Source organism: Corvus kubaryi, unplaced genomic scaffold, assembly GCF_017639235.1.
Source record: "Corvus kubaryi isolate FWS band 111438036 unplaced genomic scaffold, C.kubaryi_AGA036_p1.0 37396, whole genome shotgun sequence".
NCBI lineage: Eukaryota > Metazoa > Chordata > Aves > Passeriformes > Corvidae > Corvus > Corvus kubaryi.
Window position 1 is genome coordinate 27471182 of NW_024581135.1, and position 21363 is coordinate 27492544.

Sequence of the window (21363 nt, forward strand, 5' to 3'; positions counted from 1 at the left end):
AATTTCTTACTTAATTTAATCAAATTTATCTGAATTGGCAATGCTGCCCAAATTAAGAACTAGGGTTATTTAAAAGTATTTTGAAAAGAAATACTGCAACCTTAAGGATACTATTCTCTGTCTCTCCCTAGCTGATCAATTTGTAAGGGAAGGGTAAGGTTTAGTCCCTTACCTTTTACCTGTTTATGCTATGAGTGAGACCAGAGTATCAACAGTCTTAGGTCTGTTGCCTGTTCTTAAATACACATATGCATGCAGATTTTCATGGATACTTCTGCTTCCATAAAAATTTTAATATAAAAATGCCAAAATACAAGTACTAACTCCCTTGTTAACTGCTTTGTGGTGAAACTAGTCCTTAACTGAATGTCGTTAGAGATACTGGGATCAAGCCTGTGCACATTTTTAGGTCCTGTATGGACCTGGATGTACTCTTACAGTAAGGCAGCTACAGAGAGCAGAGGACTTCAAGGTTGAATGGTAAAAAATACAGCGACTGTATCTTCACTTATTGCATTCATATTGAATTAGTGGAAGCAGTTGTTTGAGATTATCGGTAAAGTCCTCAATCCCTCTATTTCCTCAGCAATACTTAGTTTTCTGCCCTGATAGTTAGATGCTGTCCTACTAGTTTTCAGTTGTTCATGTTGTTTTTTTCTCATGGAAGTCAAGAACTGAATGTCTGGTGGGAGGAAAAAAAAGACAGAAGGCAAACCAAAGGTAGTAATTTAGTGAAAAAAACATTCTGCTAGTCTTTATACAGTGTAAGGAAAACCCCAAGACACAAATCTTAAACTAAAGAGATTAAGCTGTTAAACTACATAGGCCAGAATATGAAACTACATTAGTTTAGGGGTTCGTTTGTGCAGCACAGCATGCTCTATGCCCTTATTTTTCTTTGGACTTGAGACCCATGAATTTTTAAATCTACTTGTAGTTGACTCAACACAAAGATAGTTGGCTACTGTATGTTTGCAGTTTGAGCCAGACTTTCTGTGCTCTCTGTAGCTGTTGCTGTGAGTAGGCAGGATATTCAGATTCACACAAGGCCAAACAATGTCTGTAGGCTTAATTCTAAGCCTATTATCCTCTACAATGTCCTGTTAGCAATGCTCTTTTATAACCTTTAAAATGTGTTTTATGTGTTCAGCTGCAATGCCATGTTATTGTGCTGTTTCTCCTGCTCAGTAGACTGACTTTCCCTGTGAAGCTTATAGGCAAGTATTGAAGCTGGGTGAATTGAAGGAGTTTGGGGCACTGGCATCTTTTTAAAAACAGATGCAGGGCTTTCCCCAAAGAGGGAAAACGTCTTCTACCTCTCCTTCATTTGAAAACATCATATAAAATTCAAGAAAGGCTTCTGGAGGGTGGGGACCATAGGCTGTCTGCCCAGATACCCTGTTTTTGCTGAAGATGTCAGCCAGGTTGTGTTGATGGCATTGGGCTGGCAGAAAATTGACAAAGAAGGTTGGACAGCAAATGTTTGTGTAAAGCTCTGGTCTTTGTATTCATGTGCAGCCCCTTAGAGGTAGTGAGATGGCAATATGGTCACCAGGTCCAAAATTTGTGGCGAGATGATCTCCAGGCATTGTTTATGGCTGTTCAGGAACATGTGCGGTGGAGAAAAGCACCACCTGTTGAGTACACTTGCATTCATGTTTCTTAGCAACTGAGGCAGCTACACTAAAGCCCCAGTTCTCAGTCTCTAAGGCTGAGCTGGAAGCACGTTGCAGGTCCCCACTAGCAGTATCTGCTTATGTTGGCTCTCTGGGAGGCACTAAATTAGAAACAGGTCCTGGTGCCATGCTGGGATGGCAGAGAAGCAGCACATTTTGCCAGAGACCCTGGGACTTGAGGAGAGACAGCTGAATCCAAAGCAAGGGGAACAGCCATGGTTTTAAGATGGCAAAGCAAACCTCTACTCATGGGAGCAGCTAAAGAAGCTCTTTGATCAGGGAATAAGCTGAGTTGTGACACTCTGGATTTCAAGGGTGTTCAGCAGCCACTGCCCCCTGGGAGGAGGCACAGCCTGTCCTCCTATGCAGCTGAGCAAGCTCAGGTGTCCCAGGACTAAGCTAGAAGCAATCTTACCATAAGAGCACAGGTTGCCCAAAAGACAGTAATTTCATGCAAAACTGGGGGGAGTGCCCTGCTTTGGGCATTATGTGGGGATGATGTTAATGACATGCAGCAGGTGCTGCAATCCTATGGGCATTGGGGCTACTGAGTAATACCACTGAGAAAGCCCCAGTGTGAGGGGGCCTCTCAGGAGAGGGCAGCCTGATGGAGGATGAAGCTGAGCTCCAGGCTGGCAGGGTTATGAAAGACACCTGGATGCAGTAGCCTTTCTGTCATGAGTTGTCATGATTTAAAAGACTTTGTATTTGTGCCATGGAAGTGATATTTGGAGGAGTGGTTCTCTGTCTCAGATGAGAGAAGCGGACTCCTCTCTCTTTATGCATATTCTTGCTGTCCCAGGTAAGTGCACACTTACCCCAAAAATGACAGAAGAGAGATGTTATTCAGGGCCAAATATGGTTTTCCTCAGTGGAGGTGGTAGTTTTATAAGTAATATAGGAGATGTAAAAGATACTTCAGAATTACAGAATATTCTGAGTTGGAAGGGACCCACGAGGATCATTGAATCCACTCTAGAAACTTAAGTGACTGGCCTGTTGTTTTGTTTTTTTACTAGTACTTCCTTTGCTTCCTTGCCCTTCCATTTATTTGTGGTATTCCTGTTCTATCATATAACAGTTTTAAAAATAATCCTCTGAAGTAAATAACATCAATCTTTTTTTTTCCTGTTTCCTTACCAGTTATTGACTGTTTTTTCAAACAGAATAGGGGTTGGAAAATTAAATAAAGACTTCCAAAATAACAAGCTCCAGAAAATTTTATTTAATTTGTGGGCTCATTCTGTTTGCTTTCTCTCTCTCTCTCCTTCTTGTTTTTTTCTTTTTTTTTTAAGAAGATCTTTATTAATTTAGTCTAGTAACTTAGTGCCTATATTAAATTAATCTAATAAAAGTCAGGGTCCTCACATAATGTTTCCCAAATGTGAAGCAGCATCTATTACATGAGGCACAATCTTTTTACTGTAAAATGTAAACCCGATATGTAGAACTACAAGCCATTAAACTGTTTAGTGTATGTTATTTAAGTCAAATACTTCAGTACAGTCATGCTGGAGGAAAGGAAGGGGCAGTGCTAGCATTCAAAAAATTAAAAACTCAAAACCAAGCTTCATGTATCAAAGTGATTTTCATCTATGAAAGTACTCTGAAGTTTGGCATTAAACCTTGTAACACTAACAGGCTTTCTATTGGTAGTTACACCCATGATTCCATAAAATTTTTAATATATAATCATATAAATATCGGATGTAATGATGTAAATGCATCGTCTATATTAAAATCTGTGTGCTGATACAGATGTGCAAGCCAGAAAGTGTTTAAATTGACTGGCTCATAGATGTGTTGGTGCAGCACAGAATTTTGTGCTCTAAACCATCACTGGTACACAGAGTTTATGACAGCATTTTTAAACAGCAAGAGCAAGGACTTCCAGCAGCCGCAGTTCAAGGGGCTTTGTGTTGCCAGAGCTTCGTGTGGCTCGGCTGTGCTTTCCCCTTGGGTGAAGGTCACCCTTTTGTGCAGAGCCCTGAAGTTGCACAAGTCTCATGAGCTGGGGTGGAGCATTCGTCATTCGGGGATTGTGGGTGTTCCTGTTGACTTGTGGATGTGTACATCACAGTGTAATCACATCGTTTATTCCTGTTCTCTCACTGAATTATTTATTATGGACTGAAATGAGGAAAGAGGGAGATTGTTTTGTATTGGCATAAGCATAGGATTATGTTCATTGTGTGCTTTCAATCACTAAATCACCGATATGTCAATGGGCAGAATACAGTCTACCTCACATGTAGGATGTTGCAAAGTTCAGTTAATTAATGTTTTTAAAGTGCATTGGGACCCTCTGATGAAAGATGCTTTAGAAGTACAGGGGAGGATTCTGCTGATTGTTTTTTCCATCTATTACCCCAATATGTCATTGATTGAAATTCAGTAGAGTAATACAAGCACCTTTAAAACAATGGGCAAAGGCAGCATAATGCTTTTTTAGATTTCCCAAAAAGATAGAAAAGACAGCTCAATAATATAGCACAAAAAATTAGTATAATCAGTTTATTTTCTTTTAATTTTTCCTGTTAACTTTTTCATCCTTTCTGCTTGAAAAGTCATTCCCTTTGCTGGATTAACAATAATAACTACAAATTACGGCTTTAAGTTGTTACAATGTGATGGTATACTACAGCCAGTATAGAGGTAAGAAGTACAGCCCGAGTTGTTATGTACTGCAGAGTAGTAGTTTTGTGCAAACTGATTTATGAATAAGTAATTCTATATACTTATTACATAGGACAGGCAGTTTTTAATTTCTGTAACAAAACACAGCTCAACAAAGGAAAATTACATGCTAAAGCATAGGGACAAGATGCCTTTGAAGGGGATAAACAGATGCAGTCACTGTCACAAGAGCCTACCCATCCTGGAGGGGAGTCCTGCAGTAGTGGCTGATAGAGAAATGCCTTGGTGGTCCCAGAAGTGGGGCTTTTATTGGGTGTCCCACTGAGGTCTTACATTTGGAGCTATGAAAGAAATCAGAAGTGTTTGGGTGTTAATGCTAACCTGCAGTTTCTCCTGAGTGTCTGTTGTGTTGGTAAGAGCAGCTGTCAAAAAGCACCATGCTCGATCAAAACTACTTGATTGCATTCGGAAGGCAGCAGCAAATGTTGGTTGTGTTCTTCAACCAGCCTTGTGTTTGCAGTCCACCACTCTTGGGCTGTGGTCCTGGGATCCCTGGGATGCAAGGAAACAAATTCTAGGACACCTGACTATCTTTTAACCCTGGCAGATTAGCATTTAAAATAAATCACATTAGTGCTGCATATGCATTTGCATTAATACTACAAGTATCCATTTAAGATGTAATTTGGCTATGCTCAAATTTGTGAAAGATGAAATCAGGAGTACAGCTGTGGTGGGAGCAGGGGATAGTTTGAAGGGAGCCAGTGACGGGGTGAAGCATGTTCTGGTCCTGTTTGCTCTGTTTAGCCACAAGAAGGAATTTGGAAAATGCTTCGTTTTAAGAGTTTGATTTTACAGCAGTGATATATAGAAGAGTACCTGAGGTGCCCCCAGTAATTGTTATGGGGCTATCCAGATTAAAAGTTACCTGTGCAGGTGAGTGGGAGAAAGTTCCCTGTGAGTGGGAGATGCAGGACCCGGACTTCATTCTGTTTAGGACCAAAAAGTGTCATAGCTAGACTGTGATATATATGTTCTAAACCCCAGATGTGGCATTCTTAGAATGAGTGTACTGTGTGGCTATCTTTCCATTTGCAATGACAAGTGAGGTTTCTAGCCTATAGAGATAAATGATTTTTATGGGACAATGTAAACTACATAATAATGTAAAGGGTTTGCCAGCTTATTTTTCTAGCAAGCAGCTTTCTGCCTTTTGCTGTTTCATTCTCCTGATCAAAGTATTTATTCTGGAAGTCTGCTTTAGCTTGAACCTTGCATCCATTCAGTTCACATCTCACTAGGGTGACATCCCAGGAATAATCCCAGTGCTTTAGGTCCGTCATTTTTTCTGGTGATACCATAAAATAAAGCTCATGAGGATCCTGTGATGAGTTCTGCTGGGTATAGAATGGGTCAGATGTAGCAGGTCATGGCTTCTGTTCAGTGTAGTGTTCTGCTCTCATTTGTGTAGTTATCACTTTCTTCTCCAAAGGAGCTGCTTTTTAAAGGAAACTCAATTGGAAACATCCTGGCAGGGTGGCACATCGTTGGCCTAAGTAGAGCGACAGCAGTAGATTGCAGTGGTTGTTATGTACAAATCTGACACTTGAGCTCACAGAAGTTTGCCAGTGGTGTGTTCCGGCATTCTTGTGGGTAAAGGGAGTTACACACATTTTACACTAAGTTACTCTGTCTTTTTTCCCTGTGTGCATTTTGATGAAGCTGAGGCTTAAACTTAATAAAAGACCTGACTATAGAAGTACATGCCATTCAAGAACCAATACTCAGCATAGATAGAGGATCTCTTCTAGAATAAGTTTTGAAAAAACTTTTGAGAAAACTGGTCTCTTTATTGTCTTTAATGGCCTAACTGGCCTGGGCTGCATTCAGTCATTTCTAGGTCAGTTGAGAGCTGTTCTAGTGTATGGCCGTTTCTTGAGTGTGTGCAAGCATTGAAATCTGTTAGCTTTCCCTTAAAAACTTTTACAGGAAAAAAGTCCCAATAGATACAGGAGGGAGAACCAGATTCATTAACAGAAGGGTTTTGGGAACTCAAGAAACACGTTTTTGGATTTCCTGAGCTTTCTGATCTGCTTTGCATTATGCACACATAATTTTGAGAAGGTCTGGAGCGGTGAAGTGATTCTCCCGGAGCAGTAGTATATTCATTAATAACACAGTGACCTTTGCTCATTCGTGTCTCCAGTCCCAAGTCTCCGTCGTGTTAGGATAAAAGCTCAGCCAGGCCAGTTAAAGTGATTTCTTTAAAGGCCTGAGCTGTACCATTTGGAGTCAATGAGAGGAACAGTCAAAAACTGTGTATGTGGAAGTGACCCCTTGCTACCAGGCTGCTTTCATCTCGAGGTTGCTGTTATGCTGGAAATGTCCAGTCCTGGATAAGAACGGACGTTTTTAGGGGGAAATTTTGGACCACTCAGTTTTTACTGAGGAGTCATTCAGAGATGTCTTCTAGTGTGCAGAGAAAGCATTTGCTCAACAAGTTGGCATCATCTTCCCAAACACAGCCCAAGAGTTGCCTTAAGTACACTGTTGGTGCCGTGAAATAAGCACCTGTAAAGTCTGCTGAGGAGCTGAATGGAAACCATGGCTTCTGGCTATCGTTTGGACCAGCTTAATGTGCTTTGGAAAAAAATATTTCACACGTCATATCACACCGGCTGAAAAAATACGTGCATCAGCAGTGCTGTAACACAGAGTAAAGGACTCTCAGCAGGTGTTAACGTGCAGAGGCACTGAGCATTATGGTAACACCTGTGTTTGTTTAAATCCAGCCAAAACAATTTCCTCTCCAGTTGTAGAGGAGGATAAAAAAAAAAGCCCTCCCTAACTTCCAGTAGTAGCAGACATTCCTGTAAAACAATTTGCATAGTATTTCCCATGGTGCACTCTGGCTGCACTGGGCTTTTTTTCTTTAAACCCTTTTAGTCTGGGGACACCTTTAGTAACTTCAGTGCTTCCTGACCATCTCTTTGTCCTTTGCCAGCATTTCCAGGCCCGAGCAGTTGCAGATGGTGTGCTCTCTGAGTGCTTTCCTTAATTGAATGAAAAATAAAGCCTCTTGTAAAATATTACCAATTTAGATGTGACTTATGGGGCACATATGATGCTTATTTTTTCAATTACATGAAAACTTGGCGAGATTAAACGTAGGAAGCCAAGTGTTCTGTGAAGCCAGTATAGATTTCTGGATTTTTAGGTGATTTTGCTTTAAATTATTATATAGCAGAAGGAGGTGGAGGATGTCAGCAGCTAAACTGTTTTCCCAGCATGTATTTTACTCAGTGGACCCTTGATGCTCATTTCATGACTAATATATGCTGTACTATATGCATTTCTTGTTGTCACCAGAGATAACATTAAGTAAACTATCCCCGTAAGAAAAACAGCTTTTCTTGGCAAGTGGAATATGACTCAAGGAGCCAGCACTGGAGACATACGGTGCTGTGAATGAGTGCTGTGTGTTACTCTACTGGATCTGAGTCCAGGCACTATTTATACTGCAGCATATTCAGCACCAGATTGTTAAATCTTAATACTGAAACAGTGCATCATTTAAATGTTTTTGTTCTGTTTATGTCCCATTTTTGAGCACTGGATATCAAGCAACACTTACTAACTTTTTGTTTCGTTTGGACAATATCTCTCCTTGCCAAAAACTTTGTAATCTGCTCTTGAAATATTACCTTGTCTGTACCAGTATGTTACAGTGCAACTTTGTGCCACTGAGGATGAACTAGGTCACTTCAGCTTCTTTCAGTATGTGGTGACAGAATGCCTTGCAAAGCAGTACGTCGGTGGTAAATGCAAAGATTTAAGTGCTACAGAAAAGGAGTTGTGCTAAAATTATTTCCTCTTCAATCTGTGTAGGAATGGGGAATAATATTCTGTAGCAGGTACTTCATGGGTTCATTGTGTTCTGTTATTGTCTCTGTGCGAGAAGCTTTGTTTCAGTGTTTCGATGTGGTGTTTATTTTATGATCACTTTTGGGAGATCAGGATAGAAGGTTTTTGTCATTTACTGCAGTTCAATTAGTTCCAGAGCTGGTGAAGAGCTGGGAGTAGAAAGTGAGGAGGAGATGGCTGAAGTTTCTTGGCATCACAACATCCTTCCAGATACCCAAGAGGAGTTCTTGGCGCGCCTGTTATCGCAGAAGAAGTAGTTTTCTCATGTATTAGCGTATTAAGTTTTTTCTGGCAGTTGAGTTTATGGAAGTCTTTTCGAAGATCAAACAGTATAAAACAAAACCTCAGAAGGCATCAGTTTGAATGAGAGAATAGTGTCTTGTAGGGCTGAGCTGAGGAAAGTTAAGTGAGCAGAGTAGTGGGGCAGTGGGAACACAGTGAAGGAGGGAATAAAAGCAGTAGTGGCAATAGTGCAGAACAAGGCTGAACTGCTTTGCTGTCATGTAAGATGGCACTGTGGCTTTCTTTGTTTGGTGTCTTCCTGGAAGTCATTCCTGGGTATTAGTCATTGTTTTTGGTGTGGGTGGGCCCTCTGCAATTGTCTAAACAGAAATAATACCTCTGCACCAAATGGTTTACCATCCAAGTTTATTGTCTTTGTAACAAGCTCATCCAGAAGAGGTGATGATCCCTATTAAAGAATGAACAGAAGTAGAAATAGAACTTACAGCATTCTCCCCCGCCTCCAAAAAGCTATTTTGGATCTGCGGTCAGCAGCTTGCAGTTGTTTGGTTCTTTTTCTTTTTTTTTCCTCCCCACAAAGAAAAGCAACCATCTGCATAGTGCAACTTGTATCTGGGAGTGAACTCTTCCTACTTGGTGGGTTTCCACTGGCATCCATCCACACTGGGAATCGTACCATGCTTAGATTGTAACAGTGCTGAATGCCCACGCATAGGAATTTTCCTGTTCCAGACAAAAGTAATGCATTTATTTACTGAAAAGTTTTTGTAGACTGCAAAATCAGAACTAGAGGGTACTTAAAGCTTATTCTAATTTAAAGAACTAAACTTTGGAGCTACAGTGAAAGATGTGAAGGGAGGAAGTCTCCTGTGCTTCCTTGAAGTAATTTAAGAGTCAAGAACATGTCAGCAACTGTCTGCTAAAAATTTTGAGTCTATTCCTGCTCTTCCCCACTGTTTGCCTCAAGAGTCAGTAGAACATGTCTTTCTGGGCAAGACTGCAATAAACCTCAAGGCAGATCTTGAGTCTTGGGAACAATCAATCTTGCTGAAGGGTTTAATAAATGGCTGATAAAATATACAACATGGATTTTTTGTTTTCTTTTCAGGAATAATCAAGCTTGGGAGGTGGAATCCCCTCCCTCTGAGTTATGTGACTGATGCACCAGATGCGACAGTAGCCGACATGCTACAAGATGTCTATCATGTTGTGACATTGAAAATCCAATTACAAAGGTGGGTGTTTCTGAACATCTGTCCTTCCCTATTCTCTGAGCTGCTCTGTTGGTTACAGCATTACTACAGAGATTAGCACATCCTGTCTTCATTAATTTCTGGTCTTCTGAAGAAATGGAAAGAAAATTAAGAGAAGGGTGAGTCACCTGGCAGCTTTTTGGTGCACGTTCCAACTGATACTGTATATTTTCTAAAGTAGCAATATAGTAACAGAGAGGGGAAGGGCAGAAACCCAATCAAGTAAAGATGGATGGGGCTTTTAAAGGCAGATCTTCCTACAGTTCATAATTTAATGGATTCTTAAGTTCTAATTGTATCAAATAATAAACTCCTTGCCTTTTCTAGGGGCTGCATTGTAAAAATCCAGGTCTTCTGCAGCCAGTTGCTGAGATGTGATGGTGGAGAACTTTTTTTGACTTTTCTTTTTTTTTATCCAGTGGTCTTTCCAGCAAGCAGAAGACAAGGAAGGAAAGTGTCACTGCAGCTCCATTTGGCATTTGGAAAATATTTTCCTTCTCTGAGGGCTAGTTCTGATTAGCAAAGCAAAAGCTCTCAACACTTTTACACTTATTTGCCCTCCTTTCTTCCCACTCTTCCCTCCTTTTTTCTTCCCACTCTCTCTATGGGCCCTCTAAAGAGTCCTCAAATAGTTCCTGATGTAAGGTCCCTGGCAGTTCATGGCATACTCCAGACCTGCAGATAAGCCTACATTGCACAGCCTCTTGTAGCTGTATGGCCAAGACATGACAGAGGAAAGAGTGAAAAATAGGACAGTCTGGAATAACTTGCTGACAATTCTTTAAAGCTGAACAGAAGGAGGGGCCCACCGGGATATGTGTGAGTCCTTTGGTGGTACATACCCTCCAACTGTTCATTTCAATTTAGAATTTGGAAGTAGTTGATGCCTCACTGACATTAAACTTCCAAACAGCAACATTTCTTTCCTATTATATATCTGATGGTGCTTGGGTTTTCTGATTCCCATGAACAGATCTTTCCTTGGTTTTATATACTGTTACAATTTTTCAGCTGGGCTGCATCTCTGCTATGTACTTGTAAAAGTGTGTCTAGACCCTACAGATGCTGTGAAACAAGTGTAATAACTCGTTTCCTCAGAAGTATGAGTTCATGTAGCCTATTGTCACATCTGTATTAGCAAAGGGTGTCAACCCAAGATTAAGATCTCATACTTTATCTTCAGAGTGCCTGAATGCCTGGATGCCACGTAAATAAAAGGTGGTCCATGACTTTGATATAAAGATGATCACTGACTACCTGAACTCCTTGAGTGCAACTAAAGGTTCATCTCAGGGAAAAGCCAGGCTGTAAGGGCAGAAGGCAGAACCACCTCAGAAGCCGTTGGAGAGCATGCATTAAGTCTGCACCAGTAATGGCAGTGACAAGCTTCTCCCACCTTTTTGATGTGCTTCTTGGGTCTGTCCCCATGCATGTAGACACAAACCATAAGCTTGTTAAATTAAAAGAGGCACAAGTCATATGAAGACAAAAGCTTCACTACATATGCAGTTCTTCTAGAATGAAAGTGAGAATGAACTGCGTGTGACAGATGTTGGGCATATGGCTTAATGTGTTTCTGAAAGGCTCTTGGATACTTCAGTGATAAGGGCAGTATAAGAACCTGTAGAAAATGAAACTAATTTTTCAAACTGTTGCCTCCACACAATGAGGGCCCTTGCTGTTCAGGGATTTTGTTAGTGGCAGTGCAGCATATATGTTTGTTTTTCTACCCCAGCAGGAGTATCTTTGTCTGGAATCGATGGCTTTACTCAGCCATTCCTGGGGCTTGCTTTATGCAGTTTCTTTGCTCTCCATCAGGCCCCAGCAGGGATGGTTATGCACACGTATAATACCATAGGAGGATTAGCAGCTGTGTTGAACTGCACATCTTCTGGTAATCGTGCTTCGTGGGAGAGGGATAGAGGGGAGAAACACCTTGATGGGCTGGCCAAGCAGGAAACTCCAGGGTTGTGCTTGTTGCTTAAAGGTCTATAGCACTTGCATGCAAAAAGTAAGCATCTGTGAAGGTGTTATTTCTATCTGCTTTTTGCTTTCTGTTTCAACAGTTGTTCAAAGTTGGAAGACTTGCCAGCAGAGCAGTGGAACCATGCCACAGTTCGCAATGCCTTAAAGGAACTGCTCAAAGAGATGAATCAGAGCACATTAGCCAAAGAATGCCCTCTCTCACAGGTCAGTGCTTTCAACAGGCTTAGGGAAAGAAAGATTTGCAAGAACTAAAGCTCATATTTGTTCTGTAAAGAGCCTACACAAAACAATTCCATAAATACCGAATAAATGTCTCATTTTCTTTAGAAAGGAGAAATTCTAATTAATATGTTACATAGTATCTTTACACCATGTTTTCTTAGTGGGTTGCCAGGTAAAAATTATGAATTAATTGATTGGTTTTCAGAAAGATGTAAATTCTTTATGTAGATTTTAATCTGAACCTATTGCAATAGGACTAATGATCCTCAAATGCAAGATTTGAGTGGCTTCTTCCCACTAGCAGAGGCTTGCTTTCCCCCCTGACCAATGGGTAGGTCTCATCAGCCTGCAACCATGATAAAAAGTATGCAGTTTTAACAGTGGTGCCCCAATTTCTAGGAAACAGCAACAAAAAAATGTATATGTAATTATGTTAAAAAAAGAACAAAAACTCAGTCTCATTCTTCATGACTGCTTTTTAAACGCCAGTGATGTCATGTCTAAGACACAGGTTCCTACAGATGTCATGAGCTCTATTTGTACTTCAGATAGTCATAATGAGACATTCATAAAATTTTCATAACTTAGTTCTCCTTGCCTCTCAGAAAAAACTGAATAACACTTTAGCACCCAGACCAGGTAACTTTGCTAGGCATGAAAAATATATTGCTTTCTAAAATGTGTACTAGAATCAAAGGTTAATCTGTCCACTGTATCTTTTAAAAGTCAAAACATGAGTAATCCCTGCTTCCTAAAAATCCATTGCTTTGCTTGCTCATATCCAACATTTTTCTCCTGTGATTGTCTGTCTTGCATTGCACTGTATGTTCATCCTACAATTCATGATCCAAAGCCTCCATGAACCAAGGGAATTCTCTCTATTCACCACAAATTTGCCTCGGTGTGTTATGATTATAGCTCCCGGGAAAGCACAGAGGTGAAATACAGAGCTGGTAGGAATCACATTCTTTTAGCAATGTGGGATCTGCAGAAGTAACAGGAATGGAAGGGTTTTGTAAGGAAAAGCCACAGAACTTGCCTTATTTACTAAAGGAGTAACAGTCACTGTAGATATGCATGGTGTTGAATATGCATTGAATACAAAAATGTTTTTCTTTTCACACACTTTAAGTGTAATGTCTTTAAATAGAATTATCTGCGGAATCTGGTCAGCTAATGATGATTGCAGCATATGGTTGTCTCTGCCCAGTCTTCTTCAATATCCAGTATAACTAAACTATGCATCATTTCATATGCAGAATTCATTTGTTGTCTGGGTCTGTTTCCTCCCACTTCAGTTTCAAAGCCTACCAGGTGGAAATGCTGCAGTTGGTTTACTCCTTCTATAGCCTCAGTCTGACATGTATTTACAAAATTACTGATGGCAGAAGTGTAGCAGCCAAAATCCTTGCCCCAGTATTTATTTAGCAGACAAAGTTAAGAGGAGACCCTTCTGTGGAAAATTGAGCTTGCTTACTTTTAAACACAGGTATAAATGACCTTGGGTAGTGACTAACCCTTGAACTGAGACTGCAGAATGCAGCTTGTATTACTATTATTATTGCCACAAAAAGTTTCAGTCTCTTTTGGTTTAGCTCACAAAATGCAGAAGATACAATGGAAGGTTGTACAGAAGCTGTCTATTGCCATCATCTGAATATGCCTCTAATACAATTCCTTCTCCCAAATCAGTTTTAAAAAAATATCGTGCCAAATGTGAAATGTCATTACAACCCCCTCGTGGTTAATATATTATTGACAGCAGCAAATTGCAGAGTGGTCTCTTAGGAGTCAAACTGCAGAGTAAATGCTGCTGTTTATTAATGTGTTCACAGTGCCTCAAGTACAGAAGTGGAGAGGGGCAGCGCAGGGAGCTCCCGCTCCCACCACCGACGGTGCTCCATCTCTGGTTCTCAGTGCCCGAGCTCTCCAAGCAGCCCAGATGGGGATTCTGATTGCTGCTAATGGGGAATGTAATCATTCACTTTGATTTAAAATTGTTCTGGTTTTTTTCTCCTAGGTGTATTACATGTCTGCAGCTTAGCTACCCTTAGCATACGGCTCCTGTTCAAACAAATAAATCCCAGTTAAACAAGCTGGGGGAAAGGAGGGTCGGTGGGGGGAGTGTGTGTGGCAGAAAGAAATCCAATTATTTCAGCATTTCCATCTTTTGGTAGAGATCTCTGTCTTTCCTGTGTATCGTATAACTCATTTCAGCACTGACTGTGCATTTTGTCTCTTTGCTGGAGCAGGCTTTCTTGGGATATGAGCATGTCCCATATTTTTCTCCTTGAACTTACTGCACAAGATTTTCTTTGTGTGGATATTTCTTAGCTCCTGGTCTAAGTAGTTTTCATTCCATATGGCTGTCATGGCCACACACATACCAAACATAGCTGCTGCTTTATTCCTTCCTTAAGGATTTTTCCAGAAATATTATGCATTATTTAGAAATTTGCAACTAGTGAGTGATTTTTATTTTTTTCCACTCTCTTCTAAATGGATATTTCCTTTCTGCAGACTTATCAAGATTCCTAACAGAAATACCCCTAGTGTTGCTTTACATATAATAGTGAGGATATGTGGTTTCAAAGTTGTAATAGTTCTTTCCCCTGCAGAAGAGAATCTGTCCTGGGATTTTTTTACCAATGGTTGATTTACTGTTTGATTTTACTATTTAGTTTAAGTTTTGCTTTCTCAAGTAAAGATTAATGGGTTAATATATTCTGTGATATTGAATAGCCCCATGATTTCAGTAATGTTGATTTCTTGTAGAGCTAGATAATTTGGAGGAGGAAACCACCCTGCACCCCAAAAAAAAAGAAAAAAACCAAATTGATATGTAGACAGAGTTAAACAATTTCCCCACCCTTCCTTAGTGAATGGAAATTTAACTAAAATGATGCAAAAAACCCCCCAGGTTAGCTCAAATTTGTACAGAAACCTTCCTCAGCAGAGGCTATCGCCGTGTCAGGCTTTCAGAATTCTATTGCTTGTTAAAATGCTGTAGAGCAAGGGAAGATTTATGGGCAGGGAATTGCTGCTGACTGCCACAATGCTAGGTTTATGTCTCAAAATATTGATTTTAATTAGAAAATTGGATCTCGGTTTTAGAAATTGGAGTTGCTACTTAACAAAGCTCTTACTTCATAGCCTTCAAAATCTACTGCAGTGCACCATAGCACCCTTTGAGTGGGAAGGGTAGTGAAAAGGCAGAAGAGCCTCTTTACTGAAAGTAAAATTACCTGTTGAAGACTGAAAGTAATCTGTATCACTCAGTTATCTTAATTCTCTCAGTTTTGCTCACGTTTTTTAAATTCTTCAAACTCAAGAGTTAGGAACAGAGTCCTGTTGTGTTTCAGTGAATATGGGACAGGAGGCTGGATAAATCTGGAAGAGGGCAAGGATGATTTTGTTTTTAAAGAATTGTTAAATTCAGTGAGTCAGTGTGTAAGCCTTGTAGCTTTCCAGAGATGGCCAAGAGCCTGCAGAAACCCATAGGCCAGAGCTTGAAGCCATGGTTTGAGTTGTGAGGTCATCCTTGCTCTCTCCTCTTGGTGCAGAAAGGTCGCACAAGGTGCCACGGCTTTCTCTGAGCTTTGATGAAAGTGCAGAAGGAGGGCATGAGGAAAAGATGGTCTGTGGAGAAGGTGCATTGGCTGCTGTGTGTTGGTGCTGTTAGATTGCATTGCCTTGCTGGCAGTGTACATGTGCTGGGAATGATTTGACCCTGGAAGAGTTCAAAAAGGGGAAAAGGAGAGCAAAATCGTTAAAAGGATGCCTCCTCTGTAGCATGGAGGAGGGGAAGGGAAAAATAGAATGGAAGAACTACCAGTAATGAGGCTGTTAGCCATCCTATGGACAGAAGCATCCCAGATATAAAATATCCTTTTTGCTGGTGTCAGGTGCTGCAGAACCAGTCTGCAGCTCTCTCCTCAGTTGGCTTGTACGGAGTTGCTTAGGGGGAATTTGCAGAGTAGGGAGGGTTGCTGGTTAGGCAAGTAATATTTCAGTTTTATTGAGCTTTCTTGTGGGTTTTGACTGCTCTGTGTTGTAGTTTGTGTATTTCCCTTTGCTCTGAATGGCACTGCTAATTTCTCTTCTGGGTGATTTTTCACACAAGGGCTAATCACACGTTTCTATAAATTATATTAATTTAACTTATTTGCCTAACTGTTGTTCTGTAGCAAGTAGCACGGATGTTCTCCAGTTCTTGGCTGTGCAGACTTGCTGCATTTGGAAGCAGAACAGAGACATCTGAAAAGCATTATTTGGATTATGCATGCTGGAGCATCTAATCTTACCTTTAGGATCTGGTCCCTAAATTCTGCTTGGTGCAGTGAGCATGTGTTCCTCAGCACGGCACTGCCTGTTGTTATGCGAGTAAAGTTTAGCTTTTGTAATATCACAAATACAAAGCAAAGTAGAACTTCCCTCACAGCCTGAGCTGCAGGTCTCAGTCTAGGTTTGTACTACATCTTTTTTTCACATAATTGTACAAAATAATTGTTTTGTGATTTTATTTATGGCTGGGCATATAGACTGGAGAATAAAACCAAATTTTTGTACTCATCAGATGGTTCTTTTGGTTTTAAAGTCACAAATGGATGATCATTATGCGCTCACATGTCATTTACTTTCCCTGGAAAAGATTTCTAATTGTGGAAGATATTTTAAATCACTTTTTGTCTTTCTTTCTATACTTCCAGAGTATGATTTCATCCATTGTAAATAGTACATACTATGCCAATGTGTCAGCAACCAAGTGCCAGGAGTTTGGGAGATGGTACAAAAAGTACAAGAAGATTAAAGGTAAATTGATTTTTTTGTTGTTGCTTTCCAAATTCTTGAAATTCTGCTGACAGTTTGAGATTATTTTCTTTAAATAAAAGTAATAATAAGGTATAATAATATTAGTGAATTTGTCTACAAAGAGGACACAGTCACAGCACATTTGAAATTAAATCTGATACTTTACAAACAAGGCTGGCATGAAAACACAGGACACAAAACATGCTCAAAATATCCCATTTAGCTGTGCTGAAAGATCAACTGTGTTTTGAATTAAGCTAAAACATTTTGGAAAGAAAAAGTTGTAGTATCTCAGAATTTAAACGTTAAATTGCTATGTAAATTGCCTTAGTTTCGTGTTGTTCCTGAAAGCTAAAAAAATGACTTTTTAAGTTACAGTGCCCTTGTTCTCTGTTTTCAATACTGCAAAGTGTACTGGCATTCCTGCTTTTATCCTGTAGGCATTTTATCCTGTAGAATCTGGATACAGAGGATTTAATAGATTGTTAGGAGACACTTGTAAATAACAAGGTGCTGCACCCGCTGAAGTTAAGATAAAAATAGCTCATTGTTTGTCTTTTTTCTACAATGAAATTGTATTGGTAGGTCTGCAGTGCCTGAGGGAGTAAAACTGAAATTCATCCCATTCTCACCACTGAACTGTCTGATCACCTGTCAGTGGTGCACAAAACAATGTGACAAGCATCCATCATGCGTGGTTGTGTGGTTTGATCTTTTGTTCTTCCTTTCCTTTGGCAAGGGACTTAGGTGTGCACTGGACCACTTGTTTTTGTAGGTTTTTTGTAGGGCTTTTGTTTGTTTGTTTGTTTAGCACTGTGCTTTAAATGCTCAGAAGTTTGAGGATAGTCAAAAACATTTTCATAATTCCACCTGGCTTCTCTCTCCCCAAATGTCCATCACCCTTGGAGGTTAGCTGTATCCTGGGATAGGGCTTTTTCATAGTTTTTCTCTCTTACACCACTGAAAGGAAGATTCATTGTCTGAAAGAAGGCTATTTGACTATTATTAGTCTAATAATAATAGACTAATTAATAGACTAATAATAATGTCTAATAATAGACTATTATTGTCATTTCTGTTTGTGATACTTTCACAAGCCAGAAAAATCATAACAGAATTCAGAAACATTATGAAGAAATAGGGTAATGTCATGTCCTTGAGAAACCATTGTATTTTTAGTCGTGTGAAGATTAGCACCTTTCAAAAGGAGTGTGCCATCTTTTCCTTGTAAAAGGCTGGCAAACATAAGCTACAGAATTTTGCTTGTTTTGTTTCCTTAGGACAGGCTAGAAATCTACATAATAGTACCATAAAGAGTCTGCTGCTTGAGTTAGGAACACATGAAACAAAATTGTGTGAAACATCAGAACAAGTTCTGAGGCATCTGGTTTTTCTCTGCACATCTGGCTTGTGCAGAGCATACCTGTAAGACACTCATGCCTCGGCTCTGCAATGATTAGATTTTCACTAGGGGGAAAAAAGAAAGAATGTTCTCCGGTAAAATTTTTTGTGTCTAGAAGGAAAATTGTCCAGGCAGAATTGGGGTAACAGTGCAGGTAGGGAAATGGAGATGTTGCTTTTCACCTACTATAATGGTTTAGGCTAGAACTAAAAACGTTGATTGGACATTTTAGCATGTGGTTACCCTCGTGCCAGATGAACTGGATATTTTCTTTTCTCTCTAAATTGCCATTGTGTAACTCAGAAGTGTTTCTTTTCTCTAAATGGTGTCTCTTAATAAAAGAATTTTACTCAAAGTGCTTTAACATATCCTCTTGGTTAAAAAGCAATCAAAGGAATCAAACAGATTTGAGGTCATCACCATTCGCTTTTACTTGTTGTTCTGGGAGAACAGAAATAGGCTTTTTTTATTCATTTTTCTTCTTCTTTTTTTCAAAACTGGGCAAGGGTGCCAGTTGCAGAGGCACTGGAAGCCCTTAACTGTAGTGTTCTTAACTGTAGAGATGCTACTACAGCTTCGGAGTATTTCTAGCACACTGTTTTCCACTTTCTTCCATTCTTAGAGCTTTACGCTCTTACTTCTTTTTACTTAGTAAGTGCACAGTTAAATTGTTAAGTGCAATAAAAGCAGACTGAAACCTCAATCAAAAGGTCAAGGATCCAAACCCGAAGAGTTTGCCAGATAACTCTGTATCTGTGCTATTCAGAGACACAGCCAGTCGTTGCTGTTTGGAAGTTTGTGTGTGTTAGTAGGAGGAGAAAAAGGAAGGTTAAGGTATGTGTGAAGTAAACACAAGCTGCTATAAAGCAGTTCAAGTAGTGTTGATTCATCAACCATATGAGTGGGAGAGAAAACAAAGAGTCTGTGGCAGGTACAGTGGTGCATGGAGAATAAACAGTCACGTAACTTCAGAGCAGTAATCTTAACCGCCTGCAAACAGGAAGACTTCTGCAATTCTTTAGGTGGTTTCAATTTCTCATCATCTCTTGTTTCATGTTGTTTTGTTTCTTTTCTCTAGGTAGATATTCGTGCAGGACAGCTCAGTTAGTGTGTAAAATCAGTGACTCGAGTTACATGCATCAATCATCATGTACTCCTTTAATAATAATTTTAAACAAGGCGAATGGATGATGCACCTATTCGTTTTTTTGAGCTGTAGCTGGATATTATTAGACAAAGCTATAATTTAGAGTCTTTAGAACCAGCACCCCTATCCTTGTCTAGCTCTAGTTGGTTACTAGAAAGTAAAAGCAAAAAACAATTCACATGAGCTGTGGTAAATACAAAATAGGAAGGGGCTTCAAAATAACTTCATTGACGTTGCAAACTAAATGCAGCCTACAGTGTTAAATGTGTTTCCTATTATCTGCTAATGTCTGTTTTAATAAAACAGTGGGAACTAAATGGTTGCTTCTTAATCAAAACCATGATTTCCTAAACATAAGCTATGTGATTCTGTTACAAATTGCCACATATAGATCTACTAGGTCAAACTTTTTTCCTTTCATAGAAATAAATAAACAGTAAATTATTTATGCACTCTGGAAGATCAAAGTAATTACAACCAAAGACAGACAGAAATAAAAACTTCTCTGGAAAAAAAGAAAAAAAGAGAAGCATCAGGTTGCCGAGTGCATAATTAATGCTTAAATAATATAAGAAAGTGAACAATCAATAATTTGATATCATTAGCCACAGATGTAAAAGCTGTACACAAATGGAATTGTATCAAATCTCTCAAAGTAAAGATTCTCAGTGTGCATTCTGCTGAACTCACCAAAAAGACAGCTAAACTACTTAGGCTCATAATTTTAAAAAAGTTTTCAGTTAGTTCCGCTCAGCATGGCAATTTGGTTGTGTGTCAGATGATGCTAGAATAAAATTCTGCTTGAATTTTTTTCTCCCACCCTGCCTCATCCCCTTAAGGTTTTAAGACGTTCACAGTTTACTCAGCAGCACGAGAGTTAGTGTACAGCCAGGCTTGGGAATTGGCTGGTGTGAGGATGAAGGCTTTTTGTCTTCTCCTGGCCCTGGGCTTGCCATTTGGAATGTGTGTGAGAACACGAGGGAGATTATAACAGGATGTCCACTCTTTCCAGTCTCTTTAGGATACACGTATCTATTTGAAAGAGAGCTTATATTAAAACAATTGTAATGGAATGTGTACAGTGGTGGGAAACAAAAGGCTTATTGGTTCTTCTGTGGACTTCTTGCCCTCATGGGTGTCTGTAGTCACTTAAGGTGCTAATTAAGCTCTTTAGTATGTGCTGTAATTTTGTTCAAAATATGCACCATGAATTAATCTAGTATTACTATATGAATTTTTTTTTTCCTTTTCAATTTTACTTTCTTATTTTTCTTTTTGAGGGATGCAAGGCTTTTTAGTACAAAGTTGTGCATACATGACAAGGCTTAAGTATGTTTAAACCTGCCTTAATGAAGATCAGAGATCCCCCTTTTTTACTAAATAATACATATTAATCAATGACAACTATAGACCAATGGCTTATTCCAGTGGTTCTCAAACTGCCTTTCTCCTGCCCAGTCCCACGGGGATGCTTCTCTCAATCTGAGAAATGCTTGTCTGATTTCTCTAGAAGCTGAACTTGCTGAAGCTGGGAGAAGACATTCAACATTGTTGAAATGCAGGATTTTAATAATTTCTTGAAAGGTTTGCATTGATTCTAAGTTTGATTAACAAATAGATACAGAAATAAAAACACCTTGTAACTATGTACATGTATATATATGTATGTATGGAGAGAGGTATTTCAGAACTTAGCCATGCAATTCAGGTAATTGTCAAGGTTACCTACTTGTGTCCCAGTGATTTGGGTTTGTAGCATTTAGAATATTTTTTAGCTCTCTTTCTTAATAGATATTTCACTTCTAAGTGTCATGCTTTCTATTTTTATCAGAAGGACTCTCACTGTATCAGAATTCTTTCACAACTGAAAATCTTAACTGGTGTGAATATTTTCTTTTTGCCTGATGACACAGCTTGGTAGGAGGAAGTCAGGAAGGCAGCAGGAAGAAATAAATACATTGCGGACTTAAAAATAAAAAGACATATTTTTTTTGTCTGCATATGAAGAACATGTCATCTTTGCTCCTGCCATCAGTGTCTGTCAAAATATAGCTTTCTGTG

General features: G+C 39.5%; 1 protein-coding gene across 2 annotated transcripts in view; it reads left to right on the top strand.

Annotated features, from left to right (window-relative positions):
* The window catches only part of SATB2 (SATB homeobox 2), a 133043-nt gene that overhangs the window by 49428 nt on the left and 62252 nt on the right, over nt 1-21363 (top strand). For both annotated transcript variants that reach the window (XM_042041127.1, XM_042041128.1), the window contains exons 4-6: nt 9589-9715; nt 11800-11923; nt 16651-16753. In XM_042041127.1, the coding sequence (XP_041897061.1) occupies nt 9589-9715; nt 11800-11923; nt 16651-16753 (354 nt within the window). The remainder of the gene's footprint in view (nt 1-9588; nt 9716-11799; nt 11924-16650; nt 16754-21363) is intronic.